At 39.8% G+C, this 20,158-nt stretch overlaps 1 protein-coding gene across 2 annotated transcripts in view; it reads left to right on the forward strand.

Moving 5' to 3' along the window:
* Positions 1-20,158, forward strand: part of LOC119652359 (dynein beta chain, ciliary) — a 155,248-nt gene that overhangs the window by 24,141 nt on the left and 110,949 nt on the right. For both annotated transcript variants that reach the window (XM_038056444.1, XM_038056445.1), the window contains exons 6-10: positions 10,376-10,573; positions 10,682-10,935; positions 11,151-11,593; positions 11,650-11,948; positions 12,006-12,109. In XM_038056444.1, coding sequence (XP_037912372.1) covers positions 10,376-10,573; positions 10,682-10,935; positions 11,151-11,593; positions 11,650-11,948; positions 12,006-12,109 — 1,298 coding nt within the window. The remainder of the gene's footprint in view (positions 1-10,375; positions 10,574-10,681; positions 10,936-11,150; positions 11,594-11,649; positions 11,949-12,005; positions 12,110-20,158) is intronic.

The following is a 20,158-nucleotide window of genomic DNA, read 5'->3' on the forward strand; positions in this document are numbered from 1 at the left end:
ATCGAATTTAAGGGGCGGGGGTCCCGCAAAAGGTGTGCCAATTTTCTTCGTAAAATATATGTGTGAAAGGTCTCGGTTAGGACTTTCCGAAGCCGTTCTTAGTTTTCACATTTGTTGGAAAGGTAGGGAGTGCAGGAGGTCGAAACTGATCATTTCTTTCACGGATCCATTCTCGGAAGCTACCGCCTGTTCTCTCGGGCTCCTTGAGTTGACTTTGCGCTGACTTTGAATATGGAAATTATTTCGGTTACAAGTAAATATGTGAATGCAGATTCTTTGCTTTAAGTAGAATTAATTAATCTTATATATAAAAATCAATTGCTGTTCGTTAGTCTCCCTAAAACTCGAGAACGGCTGAACGGATTTACCTTATCTTGGTTTTGAAATGTTCGTGGAGGCCTAGGGAAGGTTTAAAAGATGAGAAAAATTCGAATAATTGCCGGTAAAACCCTAAAAACAGTACTTTTCTTCTTCCCATATAAACGTTTTTTTCTAAATAAAATTTAGAGTCAATTTGAACTTTATTGATATTCACTAAAGCTCAATCACTCACTGTGTTCATCGGACCTCATATTACAGCTATGAAACGGACAAATTTTTGAACGCAACTAGAAATATTTGACAACCAAGTGACAATCTTTTATTTCTAAAAAGACAAAAGACAAAAGACATCAAATGTTTCAAAGCTCAGAACATGTTGTATTGGAAAATAGAATTTCTGTTTTTAGTATTTTTGTTTCTCACCGTTTAAACCTTCTCTGAATTTCCATAAATATTTCAAGACCAAACTAGACTACCTAGACCTAGACTAGATATTAAGTTTTGTTACAAATTAAATTTCTGAACGCAACGATAATATTTAACATTAGATTTGACAACCAGTTAATATGTCATGTTGAAAGTGACCATTTTTTTAACGAACCCATTCTCAGAAACTACCCAACCGAAAAATCTGGAAAAAATCAGGGGGCTGCCACTATATAGTGCCTAGGCTCCGAAATACCCTCCATACCGATACCTGTTCAAAAAGTTAATAATAGTACATTACTATAATTTTTAGTAATTGGCAGGAAAACCCCCCTTAAGTGCACCCTAGAATCACAAAATTTTGCAGCAATATAGACTACAGCATAGAGCATAATCCTGCCAAAATCGCACTATTACTAACAAAGTTATACTAGGTCAAAACTGTCGCTCCTATGCAAATTTAATTTAAGGGGTATCAAATTAAAGGTCTCGATTAGTACTTTTCGTAGCCGGTCTTAATTTTGAATTTCGTTGAAAAGGTGGGGAGTGGGGGGGGGTTGAAAGTGGTCATTTTTTTAACGAACCCATTCTCAGGAACTGCTAAACCGAAAAATTTGAAAAAAATCAGGGGGCTGGTACTATATGGTGCCTAGCCTCCGAAATACCCTCCATACCGATACCTGTTCAAATAAAGTTAATAATAGTATATTACTATAATTTTTAGTAATTGACAGGAAAACCCCCTTAAGTTCCCCCTAGAATCACAAAATTGCAGCAATGTAGGCTACAGTATAGAGCATGATCTTATCAAATTTGGTGAAAATCGCACTAGCACTAACAAAGTTATGCTAGGTCAAAGCTGTCGCTCCTCTGCAAATTAAAGACTATGAATGTCAATATCACCTCAAAGTGGCTATTTTCACGTAATATATGCATATTTTACGTGCTGCATGCTGATGGGACAAATGCATACTCAAATCTCTTTATAAAAGAAATACACAAAACCTTTCATACCTGAAGCGTCTAGCTTCCGGTGTCCCGACTTGTTTTTGTTTTGGCTGGTTTTTCGGTCACTTATAACCGAATTCGATGTTCAGACTAATCGTGGCAAGTAAATTCCTGTGAGCACGAATTACGTGACCACACCATCAAAGACGCCTCTCTTGCACTGCTTTTTTGTATGAGCACGTCAGTTTCTCCTTCCTGTAGTTTATGAGCTAACTTATTTTTCTCGAGTATTTGGTTTATATTTTCTCATACAGATCTTTTCAAAGTTGGAGCATTTAGTCTTTTCTTAGGCGTAGTCTTTTTCCATCCAAGGGGTGACCAAATCTGCGCTGAATTGTTTCACGATTTTTTTTTGTTGTTCAAGGGGTTTTTAATATTCTTGATCATGTTGTCGAATTGACAAAAGCCATGTTTAAGATTCCACAGAATACAACGATTGACCTCAAAAAATTGATCAGGAAAGCACTGTATTGATAATAGTCAACCTTATAGCTTGACGACAACGTTAACCTACAACAGTTTTTGTATCTGTTGGGGAGAAGTAGATTTTTCGTGAATGGAGTTTTAATATTTCACTCGAATGTCAATTATTCTTGTTAATTATAACGTCAGCATCTTATTTACATGGCTTCAGGTGCAGTAAATTCCCGCAAAATTAATAAGTTTGAACTGCTATAACTTTGGCGCTAATAGGAGAATTTGCGCGAGACTTTTCATGCGTATGCGAGCCAACGATCCTCTACGCTGCACACTGGGACGAATCGTTATTTTAGCATGACAAAATTATTTGCTCATTGTTTATGAGAGCGATTTTGGTAAAACATAGAATTCAAGGGTAACAGAGTTTGCTAGTTACAAATTCGAGTAAAATTTCAAAATGGCGGATCCAATATGACATTTGAAGATACGAGATTTATTAAAAAATGTACACGGGAATTAACAGACAGCGGAAATATTAATAAAACAAAAAATTAAATAAAAATTTGTATTTCAAAAGGACTTATTCTTATCTATTAATATATTATGTATAGTAGAAATATAAGTACATTTTTTTAAAATTAGAGTTCTGCTTCTTCGTCTTCATTCGCACAGCAAATAGGAGTTCTTAGCATACTTATTACCACCTGGTTAAATTTGGTTTTATTCTTTTTGGGATTTTTTCGTTTACTTGTTACAATGGGGTCCGAAGATACAAGCATCCAATTAAATATATCAACATTTGTATTTATTCTTGATGTTTTCCTTATGGCCTGCTTCAATGACATCTTCAGATAACTGGCCTATTGGCAAAGGTAAAGATTTTATAATATCAGCACCAGCCAGTACCAGCCGTAAAGAGATATAGCCAGATGTGCCGTTTCAACGCAATATATTTTAAAAATATCTTCCTTGATGTAATGCCCGCATGAAATAACAGAAAGTATATTTGAAAATCGTATTATTAACTCCTTAACAACTCCGGTTATTTCAGATGACAGTGAAGGTTCTCGAAAAATTTCCTTGCCGTGTTTCCATCATTGCTATTGCCTCCACCTTGCTTCGGCTGATCGACAACGAGGCCCAATATATTATAGAACTCAGTAGCTATTTTAGTTTTTCTTTCCTTTACATTTGCTTTTGCATTTTCACCTCTTGCTTGCCACTGCTTTATTTCCAATTTATAAGCTATGTGCAACAAATATTCATAGCACCTAATATGAGCATGTAGTACAGAGATACCAAATTTAAACGCGCTTTCATCACAGTCCCTATTTTGCAATTTTCCTAAATCATTTAAATCTTTTGCAGAAGCTTTACAAATATTACACGCCTGCGAGTTTGTATTTTCAGTTAAAATATTAATCGTTTTTCCATCTAACATGGTACATATGAGTGCATGTTTAATTTTTATTTCCTTAGCATCCATACGAATAATAGTAGGCTCCAATTGCAAAATTTGTTTTTCCACCTCTTTATATTCGTCTTTCACATTTTGAATATTTTCTTTTTTTATTTTCAATGCAATTGGACGACAATATCTCGTCGATGATGGGGTTAAATTATTCCAAAATATTTGTTTTTTATTATTATTAGATTGACACATTTGCAATGGCACTATTGTACACAAAATAATGTTAGAATCCGCATATAATGAATTATCTGCAAAATTCTGTTTGTATATGCTTTGCCCACCACTTCCATCTAAACCCCATTTGTAATAAATTTCGATGATATTAGAGTTCTCCGAAATATTCTGAAGAATTACTTCAGCCTGTACTTGTGTCAAACGTTCTGCTGTATGTGTAAGAAGATCTTGCAAGGGCACAAAAGCTTCTTTTTCAGAAACGGTAATGTTTGGAGGATAACACATCTTTTTTGCCTCTACCATTAAATGATACGAAGGGTAAATGTCAGCCCCTCTTTCCTTCGCTCCAACTCGCATGGTTATATAATCCTCCTTGGTTAGGCCAAGATCAACTACAAGACCTAAAGCCTCTTCAGGGCTGTATGCTCTTATAGAACCAGAGGATTGTGTATCGTGAGCAGTCTTAATTTTTTTTATTCTGTTGGGTGAAGATTGGATGGCTAATTTTACAACCTTAGCTACACTTCTCTTTCCAGATTTGACTAAGCTTGATTCTGTGGCCATGTACAATTTGTCTGTGCTTATGCTTGATGTTAATTCACTGATCTGCCTTTGCTTAGTACGTAGAGAACTTTCTTCAAAGTCCTTTTTTGGCCTTCCGGATAGCCGAAGCGGCTCTAATTCAAATATCTCTGGAAGTTTTAAATCTTCATCAAGCCATTTCATGTTGTTGTTCCGAAACCGCTCATACGTGTAATGAGAATTGCGCCATTTTATAAATAATTTTGCAACAAACGTTTTTACTATATTTTTCAGTTGCTTTGAGCAATTTTCTGAAAGTTCGTTTATGGCAAATTTTTCCGTTATGTAGCCAATCAATTGTTGATTACATTTGGCTGATGACATTTTGTTGAATTGGCTGTTTCTTAGCACTGTAAAAAGTTCCCCTTTCTTAATTCGAATTTCATTAGGAACAGGGTCAAGTCGACTACCTGAAAGAAATTTTGCGATTTTAAGAAAAGGGGGAAACGGGGGGACATGAGTATTACATGCCTTTATCAGCTATACGTTGTGCTACAAAACAAGTAAAAAAAAGTCATGGAACTTTTTGGAACTTTTTTTGTAACACAAGCAAAAGTCAAAATTTCAATTTCTTTTAAACATCAAGTAGTAGTATTTTGTGATACGCATACTAAGTAATTACTTCGTACACAGTAATGATATTAATAACTGCAAATTAAAGTACCTACCTGACGATTCTAAATTCATGATACAAAACTTTAATTTTTCTTACTAACAAAAGTGTAACGACCGTATAGTAACTGTCAACAATTTGTTGTAACTCACCAGTATCAACGAATAGAAACAATTACTCAACTTTGCGCGCATGGGATGAGCGCTGTGTCGAAGAAAAAAGGAAATTTTTTCTAGTTCACAATAAAGGGACTTATAGTGTAAATTTCTGGCGCATTTTTTTTAAATTTGGGAAAAATATTTAAAATCGATTTTGTCATCGTAATATGGTCGTTTGTCCTTATGTGCGCTGGTGGTATTCCTAGGATGAACTTAAGGGAGTTTTCAGTTAATTTCTAAGAGTTAGTAATATACTATTGTAAGCTTATTTGAGCAGAAATCAGAATAGGACAAATTTTGAGGCCTAGATTTGATATAAATGCGCCTTCCTGAATTTTTTCGGATTTTTGGATTGAGTAGTTTACAAAAATGAGTTCTATGTCGCTTTAAGAGTGTACATTTTGACTCCTTGCTCGCGCACTTTACGAATCACGTCAAAACTAATATCAGATTCAGAAAGTACTAACCGAGACCACTCATTTGATACCCCACATAATTATATTTGATGAACAAATTTGTACACCTCGCATTTGCATAAATTGGGAGCCCCTCTTTAAACTCCACGTAAATTTATATCACTCATTGTATGCGTGGCATTTCATAGTTCCCATATGTCCAACAAATTTCGTTTGGATCGTCTTAGCCGTTTTGGTGAAAAGTGCCTGTTACAGACAGAGAGACAGTGAATCAATTTTAATAAGGTTTTGTTTTGCACAAAACCTTAAAAAGGGTTTTGACTTACAAGATGGAGCAGAACATAGAACTGCCAACTGGTCGCAATCTCGTTCTTGGTTTGGTCGAAGATATCCCGCCTATTTGATTGAATAGTGTCAATTAGATCCAATTTATATGGCTGCTAAAGTAAGCTTTTTAGTCAATGGCAATAATGTGAACCAGTTACCGCAGGCTAGGTTCCTAATTTAAAATTCACCAACCCCTCCAGTATTTGTACTTTGCCTATATATATACAGATCAGTGTCAATCATAGGTGTATTTAGAATTTGAATCACAAATCATTAGATACTTGATTCCGTATTTATTTGACTGGGTGGAAATTTAAACCCGAAATGCTCGTAAGCCCAAGCTACTTTTCATTCAGGAACATAATTCATTCGGCATTGTTCTGAGCCGTTACCTCCCAAACATTCCTAGCGGGTGTAATGACCTATTGTCGATTAGGGAGGTCAAACAACCATCCTGAGTGCCCGAAGATGACCTAGAGAGAAGAGTTATCCCAAAACCTAAAGAAAATTTGCTAAGTGACCGTGAAGGTCTGCCCGCAAATACTGAAACTCCATCAAAGTGCTCGGTTGACAAATTCTTGTGCGTCTCTGTGCTAACCAGGCTCGGGAATGTGAGGACGGGCGCTTCGACCCCTCACGTATAATTTGTATAAAATCAAAGTATCTATATCAATGCGTGGGTCCGCACCGGATTTAAAAATAACTTAACGAGCAAGGGAATTCGCGACGGCCTAACGAGATAGACAAGAAAGTGAGCTAAACCTGCAAAATAAAAAAAATGGCTTGACCGCGTGCGTGGAGCCGTGAGTCTCCAGCCCCGAGTGCCGCGACCGATGGGAAGAAGTCCACGATGGATCACAGCCTCAATCATTGCTTCCTCTGCCTCAGATTTTCAATGAGACGTGACTCCCAAGGTTCCCTTCCATCCTTGGCTTTCTCCGGCCATTATTTGGAGGATGTCCCTAATATATTCGAGTTTACGGCGTCAAGAAGGAGAAGGAAAAAGGGAAGCTCTCAAATTAAAGTAATGATCTCATATGCCTGGTATGCATGAATCCAATAAAGCTTATAGATAATAAATAATAAAATTTAGAAGAATAAATGAATTTAAATAATACTTTAAAATGTAAAATAAATAAAAAGTCGGAAATTATAATTTAAAAAGGAATAACAAATAAAAATAAAATAAAAAGGATAAATAAATTAAAATAAGATAATAAAGAAGTCGGTACACCGGTAGCGTGTTCATCTTAAGTGAGTAACTCTCTACGCACGATTTTCCATTCGTACATAGCTAAGAATACAAAATATTCCGCAATAAATACATACATATTATTATTATTGTTCATGGGTGGGGTGTTTTTCTCCCACCTACCCGATCTGTGCATAAACATACCCAAGCACGCACACCCCCAAATGCGTACATGTGCATGTTCCTACAGCATCCGCCGATCTGGCAACTCCGCACAGGTCTGTCTGTCCGTCTCACGCACTTTTCTCAGAAACGGCTATACCGATTGACTTCCATAGTGAGAAGGTGGGAACTGTGAACGGGCAGACATGCAGTACGTTGATATTAACGGGGGTCCCCATACATGCAAAAGGGGAGTGTACAATTTTTTTTCCACCGAATATAGCCATTTTGGATATCATATGAAAGGGCTTGATTAAAACTTTTCCAAGGCTCTGTATAGTGTCCAAGCCACAAAATGCTCTCCATATCGATATCTGTTCAAATTAAGTTAATGATAGCATTTTACCATATTTTGGGTAAGTTAAGTAAAAACCCCCGTTAAGCTTATCCTAGAGTTATATATATATATATATATTGTTTGTAGTAGTATAGAATATAATATGAAGCATGTTATTCCCAGGAGCAACGGAACGGAAGAATACCGCATACCGAGTAATGTTGCATTCTCAAAGAACGCGGGCACGCGCAGAGACTTATCACGAACTCCGTCGAGCGGAGAAGCGACTCCACAGACAGAGAAAGGAAGCCTGGGAGAACCAACAAGTTTGTGAACTAGAGAAGTACAGGGAGCATCCGCACCAGGCGCGCAAGTTTTACCTCGATGCTCATCTTGCCGAGACAAAGAGAGAAATCTGATTTCCGATAGAATGGGCATATTAGAGCGATGGATTGAGCACTTTGATGAACTACTGAACAACCAGAACACCGGCGAGTTGGAGGTCCCGCCAACTGAAGACGACGGACAAATAATGCCACCACCAAAGAGAAACAGTCCGTGCAATTTATCGGCTAAAAAATCATAAGTCGCCAGGACCCGATGAAATTACAACCGAATTGGTTAAATAAGGAGGCGGCCAGTTACACCAAGTGGTTCATCAGCTTATGCTCAAGGTATGGGACAGCGAATCAATGCCTGACGATTGGCAACGAGGCATTATCTGTCTCATACATAAAAAGGGAGATATCACACAGTGCTGCAATTATAGAGGTATCACGTTGCTGAGTACCATCTATAAGATATTCTCCTCTATCTTGCTAGGCCGGATAGTCCCATACGCCCAGAACATCATTGGCCTATACCAAAGAGGCTTCACTCAAAGCAAATCAGCAACAGATCAGATTTTCTCTGTGCGGCAAGCGATGGAAAAACTGTTGGAATATGGACAACAGTTGCACCATCTATCCATCGACTTTTAAGCCGCCTATGATAGCTTAGCCAGGGTAAAACTGTACACCGACATGAGAGCATTCGTTATCCCGACGAAACTAATAAGACTGACTAGGCTGACCCTGACCAATGTGCAAGGCCAAATAAAAGCAGCAGGATCACTTTCAAGACCATTCGACATCAACAACAGTCTACGACAAAGGGATGCCCTATCATGTGTCCTCTTCAACGTGGCCATCCAGAAAGTGCTCCGTGATGCTGAGGTAAATGCAAGAGGTGCCTCTTCCTCCTTAAGTCCACCCAACTACTGGCCTATCCTGACGATATGGACATCATGGGAAGAACCACCCGAGACGTACAAACTGCATTCATCCAGAAGGCAGGACAAAATATATGCTGGCAACGTCAGTACCGTAGATGAACCAACCAACAACATCAAACCGCACTAGTCAAACGGGAAGAATAAAGATAGGAGAATACAACTGGAGACCGTTGACAATTTCTGTTATCTGTTATCTGTCGAAAATCACAACCGATAACAGCTACGATGATGAAATCCGCGCACGGTTGTTGTCAACCAACAGAGGCTATTTCAGCTTACAAAAACTGTTCCGCTCGAAATGTCTCACCATAGGGTCAAAGCTCTTACTGTAGAAGACTATGATCTTGCCAGTCTTCATGTATTCCTCGGAAACTTGGGTTCTTAGCAAGAAAAATTGCGAACTCTTGGCCGCGTTCGAGAGAAGAATCCTCCAAAGAATTTTTGGCCCCCTACATGAGGATGGACGATTCCGAAGCCTACATAACGACGAAAACTATGAGCGATACCATGACCATTCTATTGGACTTATGTTGTCGCTCTTGAACTTTCGCTTTTTTTCGATGCTCTTTGTTCCGTTCGTTTTGTGCAGCTGAAATTGCGGTGATGGTAGCACCCTTCATTCCTAAGATCACCTCACCTTGTGGATAAAATCCGGCTCAATAGGTTACGGTGGGCGGGTCACTTAATCAGCATGCATGAGGATGATCCCACCCGTAAAGTTTATAAGGACAGGAAGGAAAAGGAGACGAGGCAGAACCTGCCTAAGATTGAGCGATAGCGTAGGCCAGGATGCCAGACAGCTCTTAGGGATATCGAATTGGTGGACCTCGGCGCAAAACCGGGATGTCTGGAGCTCCTTTTTAAGGCAGGCCTAGACCGGATACCGGTTGTTACGCCGTTGATGATGATGATGATGTTATTCCCAAGTTTGATCAAAATCGAACTATTACTAACAAAATTACAGTAGCTCAAAGCTGACTTCACCGTTTAAATTTACTGCAACTTAATATCAATATCACACTAAAGTGTGTAATCTGACATGCTAAATGCATATCCATAACGGGCTACGTACAAATGGGATAGCTCTGCACTCAAATATACTCACAGAAGAAGCACACAAAACCTTTCATACCTGAAGCGCTGAGCTTCCGGTTTCCCGACTTGTTTCTAATTCTGAACGACAATTTTTGCAGGAGGTATGGCATCATCATAGTAGATAAGCTTTTCGAGCAATATGTATCCATAGTTTCATACCTCAAGCGCCGGGCTACCGGTTTCCGACTTGCTTATGACTTTATTTAATATCTTGGAACTCAATAAATGTAAGGAAAGGATGCTACTTTTTCAGAAAAAGTTAACAGTTTGATACAGTCGAATTTGCGCTTACTGAAAGAATAGGCAACGTAATTGACTATCAGTTAAAACCAGCAATATCCCTACATGGCTAGAGAGCAAAAGCAATAATAGGCGCAAACGTTTGTTTTCCCTTTTCCAGATCAAAAGCGAGTTCGATGAAGTCTTCGATAAATTAGCAACGAGAAGCATCGATTTATTTAGCATTCCCGATAATCAAGCCACATTCAAACAGATTACCGGTAATTTTCTACACCGAACGGCATCATTAGAGAAGAAACTTGCAACGTTGCTCGCTAAAGCCTTTGGAGAGTGTGCTAATGTGGAGCAATATATCAAGGTAATAAACAAACGAACAACTTCCTCACTAAACATATAACATACATGTCAGCATATACAGCGAAATCACCTTCAGAATGCCTTCTCATGTTTCCAAAACATTTCACAGCTCCTACAAATGAGTGACAAACTTGTTAACCTTCCGCTCGTAAGGCGAGATATTCTCCTGATAGTTTCCCATATGTTCTCGCTATGCAAGGATGAGTTGCTACAAGTTGAGGTCGACTTAAGAATTGTAGTCGGCGGAAAAGCCTGCCTGCTGGATAGGCAATTACCACCTATCGCTGCTCGAATCCAGTACATTCGGAGGCTCAAGGATAGGGCTCGTAACCTCATGAAAATTGAATTGTTAGAACGAACACTGTGAGTTTTTGCTGTAGTTGTTTCCAAGTCTAAACCAAATTATTGGAGCTTAAAATTACAAGAAAATTTGAGTCGCTAAGTTGCATGTACGCACATACATATATGTACTTATGATGAAGATGAGTGTGATAAAGGTGGCTGAGGCTCAATTTACTTCAAAATTTATGTTTCTATGTTATTTATACTTACACAAACCAACAAATCTCCTTTTTTAGACACATATCTGTCCAGGACTTTGAAATCATAACCATTAAATGCAACAAGTTGAATGACGACTTGGATGTTCTTGAAAAGGATATACTTTCGGATTGGTTTAAATCTGTTGAAGATAATCTTCTATCAGATCTGAACCGAAAAGTTCTGATCAAATCAAAGAACGAATTCAAGGAAAATTTCAGCCAACTCTTAGATTCCTCCATGCGTGAGGTGAAATGTCTTTCAAATATGGGCATCGAACTCCCACAACCGCTAACGGAGTTCCACCTACAACGTCAGGAAATTTGGATACGTAAAGTACATCTTATGCAACTATGTGAATGGTTCAATCTTATCGCTGGTGAAACTCCGGAGTGCGAGTACAATTTGATTGAAAGTGAAATGCACCTGATAGAGGAATGTCTGGATGAAATCGCGGGAAAGCTTACCTGGTCTGATTTCGGTAATTAGCTTCTTTCTCCTCCTTTCCAATTTGAACATGTCATCATCCATTCACAGACTCGAATTCAGTTAATAATGTCTTTACGAGGTTGAAAAGTGTTAATAGCCGTCTTAGTACTGCAAGGCAAAGAATTGATTCTTTGCTACTGGAAATTAGATCTTGGCTGCACAAACCATTTTATTGCAGGAACCTCTCAAGTGGAGGCCTTCTAGCAATTGAAGACCGGCAAAAGTGGACCGCAGCCGCTAATGAAAACTGTTTGAAAACAAGGCACCAAGTAGAGGAGACGATTATCCAAAATTTTGCCCTGCTCCGCAACGAAAACGACAATTCTGAAAATGATTCTAACGACGATGTAAGTAAAGTTTCTACGCAAGCCTAGCGCTAAAAGCAATTTTGGAATGTTTTTCAGGTACCTTCCGGCTACAATCAGAAGGAATCGAGCTTGTATGAAACTTACAAGGAATATGTTAATAAGATTATTCAAGAAGAAATTACGCAGGCAATACAGACAAGGTTGACTTAGCTAGAAGGCATGCCTGCTGAGTTTGAGTAGCAATCGCTTCATACCATCCATTCCATTAAATCTGATTGAACTGTAATTTTTTATAAACATTCATCACATTCACTATTCAAAGCATTACTAAATATAGATTTGGTCCATTCTATTCCAAAACATATTTTCATAATACCTAAAACTTAATTTTTCGAGCACTTAACATGACTAAGACGTTAGTTTCACGAATAAGTCAAAACCAATCCAGACAGAAAATCAGAAGTACTTCTCTGTGGAAGTTTCATATTTCAGGACTAATTTTTAATCCTTCACGATATCCTTACTCCATTTTAATCCTCACTGAGCACGACAATCCAAATTTCGTTGTCATTTCCAATTTTTCAAATCCAGTCTTTCTTAGTCATTTATTAATCTGGATTAAGTCATCCATTCTTGCCAGGCACTGATATGTCCTGTTGGCTTTTCGAAGCATGGACGTTTTACGTTTGCCTGAAGTGACTTAAGTAATAGACGTTTGGTTTTTCACTCAGTGAGCTTTGCATTCGCAAGCTGAATTTAATCGTCGTTTGTTACCTTCTCATATAGTTTTCATGACACTCTGATGGAGCGGTAGTTTTCTAACTTTTCGATTAAAGATTATTCTTCTTCTAGAAAGGACATTGAAGATTCAATTTCTTGCAGATACTGGGAAATTATGCGTTTACTCATGGTAATGTCCTTAGTCGGGCCCAACCTGCAAACATCACTTTCGTGGATTTCAAACTCGTGAATTTGAGTGCATGCCATATCCGAAATCTGTAAACCTCAAGATTAGAAACCATGGATAAAACAAATAATTCATTCATTCGCTTTTACAGAAAACTGGTTCCACATTATTTTTACGCTCGCAATCACTTAATAATAATACCAGCGTCAAGGGATGTTGCACTGCGTCCTAAAAACATATTGTGCCCCTTAAATGGTTATAGTATACCTATATGCTATAGTATGCGTTTAAGGCTACAACCAACAGAAATTTTATAATGTTTCCTGCTTTGAAGTGTCTCGACCTGGCATCGGTTATTAAGTATGCTTCCAGATGCCTGAGCCTACTTTGCGCAAGTGCCGGGCAATGTCCCAGAACATGTGTGGATGTTTCGTTATTCTCTTCACAAAATCTACAGACAGGGTTCACAGATATCCCCAGCTTCCCCAAGTGATAGTTTAGCCTGTAGTGACCAATGACTATTCACACTATGATCCGGAGGCTCTTCTTATTGAGGTTTAAAGAGTCTTTCGAACGCTTGGGTTCGTATCCCCATGAGCACCTTGGACTGTTCCATTCCCTGTGAGTTCGCCCAGTAAAATTCGCCACGTCGTTCCTCTTCATTTTTCTATGTCGTGGCCATGAACCCATTTCCGTCTACACCAAATGACTTTGCCCCCAATAGTCGCGACGCTGCTTCTTTTCTGGCCAACTCGTCCGCTCTTTCATTTCCTTCAAACCCAATATGGCATGGAAGCTGTAGTATCCAAACCTCATTGAACGAATCAAGCGCATCCAATTTGTTAAGGCGTTCCCATATGAGTTTCGAATTTACCTGGTAGGACCTATTATTATTCTGTTAAGGCAAAGTCGCACCGCGTCCTTGAAGAACTATTGTGCCCCTTTTACTGGTAGGACCTAAGTGCCGTAATAACTGGTTGGTTATATCAGCAATGTTCAAGCCCATATAGTTCCCTTTGAGGTTGAAGGAGGCTCATCTTTCTCTGGGGTATATTTCTGCCTGAAATATGCTGGTGCACTTACCATTCTGGGGATCGCCCTCCTTGCCTGCATTTGTATGTGTAGATGGAGAGAAATCAATCCGAGAAGGACCTCTAGGGATGCCGTTGGACAAGTTCTCATTGCTCCACTGATGCATACGCAAGGCAGTCTTAAAAGCTTGTGTAACTCCCTGGCTGTTGAACTGAGGTTCGTTCTGTCAGCCCAGATTACCACCCCAAAGGTAATCATTGGCTTTCTTATTGCAGTGTATATCCTGTGAAATCCGCGCACGATTGTTGTCAACCAACAGAGCCTATTTCAGCTTACAAAGACTGTTCCGCTCGAAACGTCTCACCATAGGGTCAAAGCTCTTACTGTACAAGACTATGATCTTGCCAGTCCTCATGTATTCATCGGAAACTTGGGTTCTTAGCAAGAAAAATTGCGAACTCTTGGCCGCGTTCGAGAGAAGAATCCTCCGAAGAATTTTTGACCCCCTACATGAGGATGGACGATTCCGTAGCCTACACAATGACGAAATCTTTGAGCGATACCATGACCGTCCGGTTGTGGATAAAATCCGGCTCAATAGGTTACGGTGTGCGGGTCACTTAATCCGCATGGATGAAAGTCTATAAGGGCAATATCTATGGTAGGAAAAGAAGACGAGGCAGACCCCGTCTAAGATGGAGCGATGGCGTGGGCCAGGACGCCAGACAGCTTTTAGGGATATCGAATTGGTGGACCTCGGCGCAAAACCGGGATGTCTGGAGTTCCTTATTAAGGCAGGCCTAGACCGGATACCGGTTGTTGCGCCGTTGATGATGATGATATCATGTGTAGCATTCCGCTGTGGACCTGCAAGTCATCAGGGCAATTTTGACTTTCCGGCATATGCTTCAACATGTATCCTCCAGAGTACAGTTACTGGTTTCACTTCCATGTCATATGATCTAATGGCTCTGAGGTGATCAAGCATGCATTTATGAATGGTACCTATTGGTCTTGGCTGGATTTAGGCGCAGATCCAACTTTCTACAACAGTTACCACTTCTTACTACTGCCTCATCACCTTACTACTTACCGCTACACATCAAAACAGTATTATCAGCGTAACCTTGGGCCTCTATTTCAGTGTTTGTTAGCTCTTCTAGCGGGCAGCATTGAGTAGTGTTTATGATCATATAATTTGTACCTATCGGCACTTCTATTTGCCTACTCTCTAACCTTTTGTCTAGGTCAAGGTATTTCTTGATATCTTTGCGGACTAGGGTATCTTATGTGTGGTGTTTTATCGAACACTCCTTCGAAGTCCAAAAACCCACACCCTGCTATTTCCTTTGTTTCTATGTTATCCTATACTACACCAGTCAGCTGAGACAGGGCAGTTTGGAACGATTGTCCTATCTGGTTAGCGTGGTGGCATGAATGCAGGGGATTACGCATTAACTTTAGTTCTAACAGAGTTTTCGATAACCTGCTCCATAGTTCTAAATATTGTAGCGGCACAGCGGAGACACCCACTGCATCACGTGCAGTGAACGTCTCCGCCGATGAACTGAACTCCCGCCGACGCATTTGGCGGTGAAACAAAATCTTATTAAAATCGATTACATATCTGCCCGTCTATCACAACCAGAAATGCTCGAACCGATTGTTACGAAATTTGATGAGAATATGTAGTCTGTGTGTCCTTTACATGCAGCGAGGGGCGCCATTTTGTATTGAATTTGAAGGGGGTTCCCCATATATGCGAAATTGATATTCTGATAATGGGTGAAATATAGGGGAGGTAGGACTCAAAACGAGTGTCCCGAAAGGTGAAACAGGTCTCGTTCTCAGAACCTATCCAACCGAAAAAACTGAAAAAATTACAGTGCATCTATATGAAATCTAGGCTCTCCAAATACATCCCGTCGATATCTCTACCAATAAAGTTAATAATCACAGATTACCATCTTTTAGAAATCTACCGAAAAGCCCGCCTTAAGTTCATCCCAGAAGTACAAAATTTGGCACTAGCATATGCGATGACATAGGACATAATTCTAAAAGTTTGAAGGAAATCTAACTATTATTAAAGTTATGGAAGGTCAATGTTTCGCATTTCAGGTAAATGTATTGTACGCTAAGATGTGTATGGCGTCATCATCATATAAAGTGAGTTTATATGAACGGGGTCCATTGGAACATTTTATTTTTCCTTTTTTTTTTGCCTTTTTAAGGTTTTGTGTTTACATTAAATTGTTTTGTGTTTATATTAAAATCGGTTTACCGTCTGTCTGTCTGTCTGTCTGTCTGTCCGTCTGTCTGTCTGTCTTTTTTTTTTTTTTTTTTTTTTCATCGTTGGAAGGTGGAAAGGTTCAAAACCTACTGCTGGCTCCTGCCAAACAGTTATGTGAGACTTCTACTCACTAAAACCACCTCCTTCCTCTTCCACTCTCCCCACGGGACTGCTATAAGCATTGCATCGTGGGGCTGGATCAGTTCTTAACTGCGGCGCATTATTGTTCGCTCCCTTTCTTGCTTTCTTCGCAGTTCTTCATGCCTTAGCTGTTCATGAATCATTTTCAGCTCAATTACCACTTGATTCCAAGCCTCCGTTGATTCCAACATAAACTCCACTATATTTCCAGGTGTTAAGCGCCTGTCTGCGATCGCCTCCAGCCTAGTTCGCTGTGCTGTGAACCTTGGGCACTCAAACACAACATGCTCCGCATTCTCAGCGACGTTACCACATCTTGGGCACCATGGTGTGTCTGTCTGTCTGTCTGTCTGTCCGTCACACGCATTTTTCTTGGAGACGGTTATAGCAATTGACACCAAATTTGGTAGAAAGGTGGAAACTGTGAACGCTCACACATACAGTGAGTTACATCCTTTTACGTTGAATTTAAAGGGGGTCCCCATACATGCAAAAGGGGGGTGTAAAATTTTTTTTCATCGAATATAGTCATGTGGGGTATCAAATTAAAGGTCTCGATTAGTACTTTTCGAAGCCGGTCTTAGTTTTGACATTTCTTGGAAATGCGGGGAGTGCGGGGGGTTGAAAGTGATCATTTCTTTAAGGGGGCCATTCTCAGAAGCTACCGAACTGAAAAATCTGAAAAAAATCAGGAGGCTGCCACTATATGGTGCCTTGGCTCCGAAATACCTTTTATACCGATATCTGTTCAAAGAAAGTTAATAATAGTATATTACTATAATTTTTTGCAATTGGCTGGAAACCCCCCTTAAATTCATCCTAGCGGCACGAAATTCTGCAGTGATGTAGGCTATAATGTAGAGCATGATCATACCAAGTTTGATGGAAATCGCACTATTACTAACAAATTTATAATACATCGAAATTGTTGCTTCTTTGAAAATTGAAGACTATCAATGTCAACATCACCCGAAAGTGGACATATGCTTATATTACGTGCTACGTACTAAGAAATACACAAAACCTTTCGTACCTGAAGCGTCCATGTTTTAGTTCTGTCAATTATTCGAAGTATGTCGATGCACATGTATATACCAGTTAACTTGCGGGTGGTAATCCGTGCAATAGACATGTGTGTACCTGGTTACCAGAGGTTTTTAACTTACGTACATAACATATATATATATGCTTTTGTGCACGGAGTAAAGCGTGAAAATGCGTTAGATCAATTTAGATACGCACATATATATGTATGCATCGTCATGCAGTAATAGACAATGTTTGTTTATATATTTGTCGTTGATATGTGTGTACGTATGTGTATCTTGGATTTTGGCAAAATATGACGGTATGTTTTGTATTTCTAGCTATGTACGAATGGAAAATCGTGCATAGAGCGTTTCTCACATAAGACGAACACGAAGCTTTTATACCAGAAGTGCCCGGCTTTCGGTATCCTGACTTATTTATTATTAAGTGATATCTGGAGTGCTCTAACAGTACCAACGATGTCAAGTAGATTAGTCTCGAAGATATAGGGTGAAAAGGATCCTTTATACCTGCTTTCGGAATAAAGACCACTCTTGACCGTCTCCATCCCATTGGTATATATCCCGAGGCAATTCTTGCCAGTTATCACTCTTTGGAGAGACTTTAACACGATTTCAAGTCCTCTGCGGAGTAATGCTGGGAAAATGCCATCTATCCCGGGTGTTTTCAGTGGTTTAGATTTTCTCAATACCCAAGCTGAAACTTTGGAGCATACCTCTTTTGCTAGATTCCAATTCAGCTATTCCCTTTTCTGTCCGTTGTTGGCGTACCACGCAGAATGCTATTGCCTTCCACCGTTCGGGAGAACTTCGGGAAGTGAGTTTTGAGAAGCATATGTATTCTGACCTCCTAATTCCTGGTAAATGTCCTATTTTCCTTTTTCAAATGAATGGAATACGTTTGTCACTGAAGCTGTTTCCTTTTCCTTCTCTGATCACACTACGTGGTCAGTGCTCTTTTGTACCATACCTCCGCCAATCCCTATCTACTACTTCTATATTTCTCGCCCGTTGAAGAGTTTTTACACTTACTTTCTCTTAGGACACTGTTCGCTTAGAGTTCCTATTATTCTATCTACTTATGAGTTGCCCTCAACGTCGAATCTGATTATTCTCTGATCCGACATACAAGGCTCATCCCACAGCCTCCAGTTCTTGACCCAAGCCGCGCATCAAAGTGCTCCCTAGAGTAATGTCTAGTACCTCTTGCCTGGTCCTTTTCACGAATGTTGGAGTGTTCCCTACGTTAAGTATTTCTAACTTGTTACTGAAGATGAATTCTAAGAGGTATTCTTCTATTATTGATGTTGCATGCCTAGACATCAGGGGGCTTTAGTATCATAGAGGAGAGGAAGTGGTAGCGCCCTTCTCTTGCTGAACTTCGCCAGTGTAACGAATAATTCCGGCTGGATCCGGGTGTCGCCTCGTGAAAAGTATCCTGATGTCTCAACTGCCTTTCTTGATCTTGCCTCGGCTTTCAGTAAGACTTGGGCAGCTACGAGGTCTTAAGTTCCTTTCGAGAATGAAGCAAGCTCTTCATTTTTTTACAAGAGTAATCCCAAGTTACCAGTATTCTTCCTCCCTGTAGACCACGAATCTGCCTCCGGTGTACCCAGGGTCCTAAACCAGCACTATTCCAAAGTTGTCCTTGGAATTTCCCCTTTCAATTACTGCAGATGCAGCCTTTGCATAGTGGAGGTTTAACTGGGCTATTTAAATGCCAGTCATTGGCTCCTTCTGGGCTTGGAGTTCTTCTCCAGTATGTGTTTTCCTGGTCCTTCGATAGGGCACCTCCTTATGTTTCGCCATCCGACATGCAGCCTACATCAACATCTTTATGCTCGTTTCCGCCCTTTCAGCGTCTATAACCTCCGCGATTCCTTCAGGGACCTCGGTAGGTTTTCCACCCGAAGTGCCCATCGAAGTATCCTTTCTTGATTTCACTTTGTACACGTGCTCAAGTATACTACCAAATCTGTAACTGATACGGCAGTTACGATATTATGAGGATTTTGCCTTTGCCTCCTCCTTGCTTCTAAAAGTTCTCCATAACTGTGTGTGGCGGTCGATATTTTGAGTGATAAGGAGGCATAGAAGTTTGCCTATCTCAATCGCTGCGCCTTTGGAAAGGTAACCCGTCGCCAGTATATATATGCCTCCAGTATATAATCTGCTACTACTATATTCCTATGCTAGTCTGCTGTGTCCTCCATGGCACAATCTATCAGTATAAAACCTGGTCAAAAGCATATGCCGATAAACACGACCCTCTTATTGCATCCCTTATTCATCTCCATGACGATGCGATCTTCAAATATTTCCTGCTCCTCACGAGTAAATATTTGCTCGAATCCTCTTACCGCATTAGTATAGCTAGGGGCGGATCCCATGGCTTCTGCCTTCATCTTTGATCGCCCGAGACTTCGCCTTCCTTCTTCCTTGGGCTCGGATTCAGTTTTCTTGGGAGCATTTCTCTATTGCGGGCTGGTTTCTGCTGCTCCCCGCTTCCTTGGTACTGTGCTGAACGCTTAGGTCTACCCTTGACTTTCTTGAGGCTTTCTTTGGGTTTCAGGTCTTCTTCAAGATAACACAGATAGTATCTAGTACGTGTATCACTAAGGTAATAAATAAAAACTTGTTGTTTATTTTTCGTTGGTGTGAATATTTATTCTTGCAAATACCGTTCTCGAAACTTGTTAGCACTGACGAAGTGAACAAGTGGTTCCCGAAATATCGGTTTTTGCAAGAATAAATATTCACACCAACGAAAAAGAAACAACAAGTTCTTATTTATTTCAAATAATCAATGATTGGAAACACCGCACTC

This window comes from Hermetia illucens, chromosome 3, assembly GCF_905115235.1.
Source record: "Hermetia illucens chromosome 3, iHerIll2.2.curated.20191125, whole genome shotgun sequence".
NCBI lineage: Eukaryota > Metazoa > Arthropoda > Insecta > Diptera > Stratiomyidae > Hermetia > Hermetia illucens.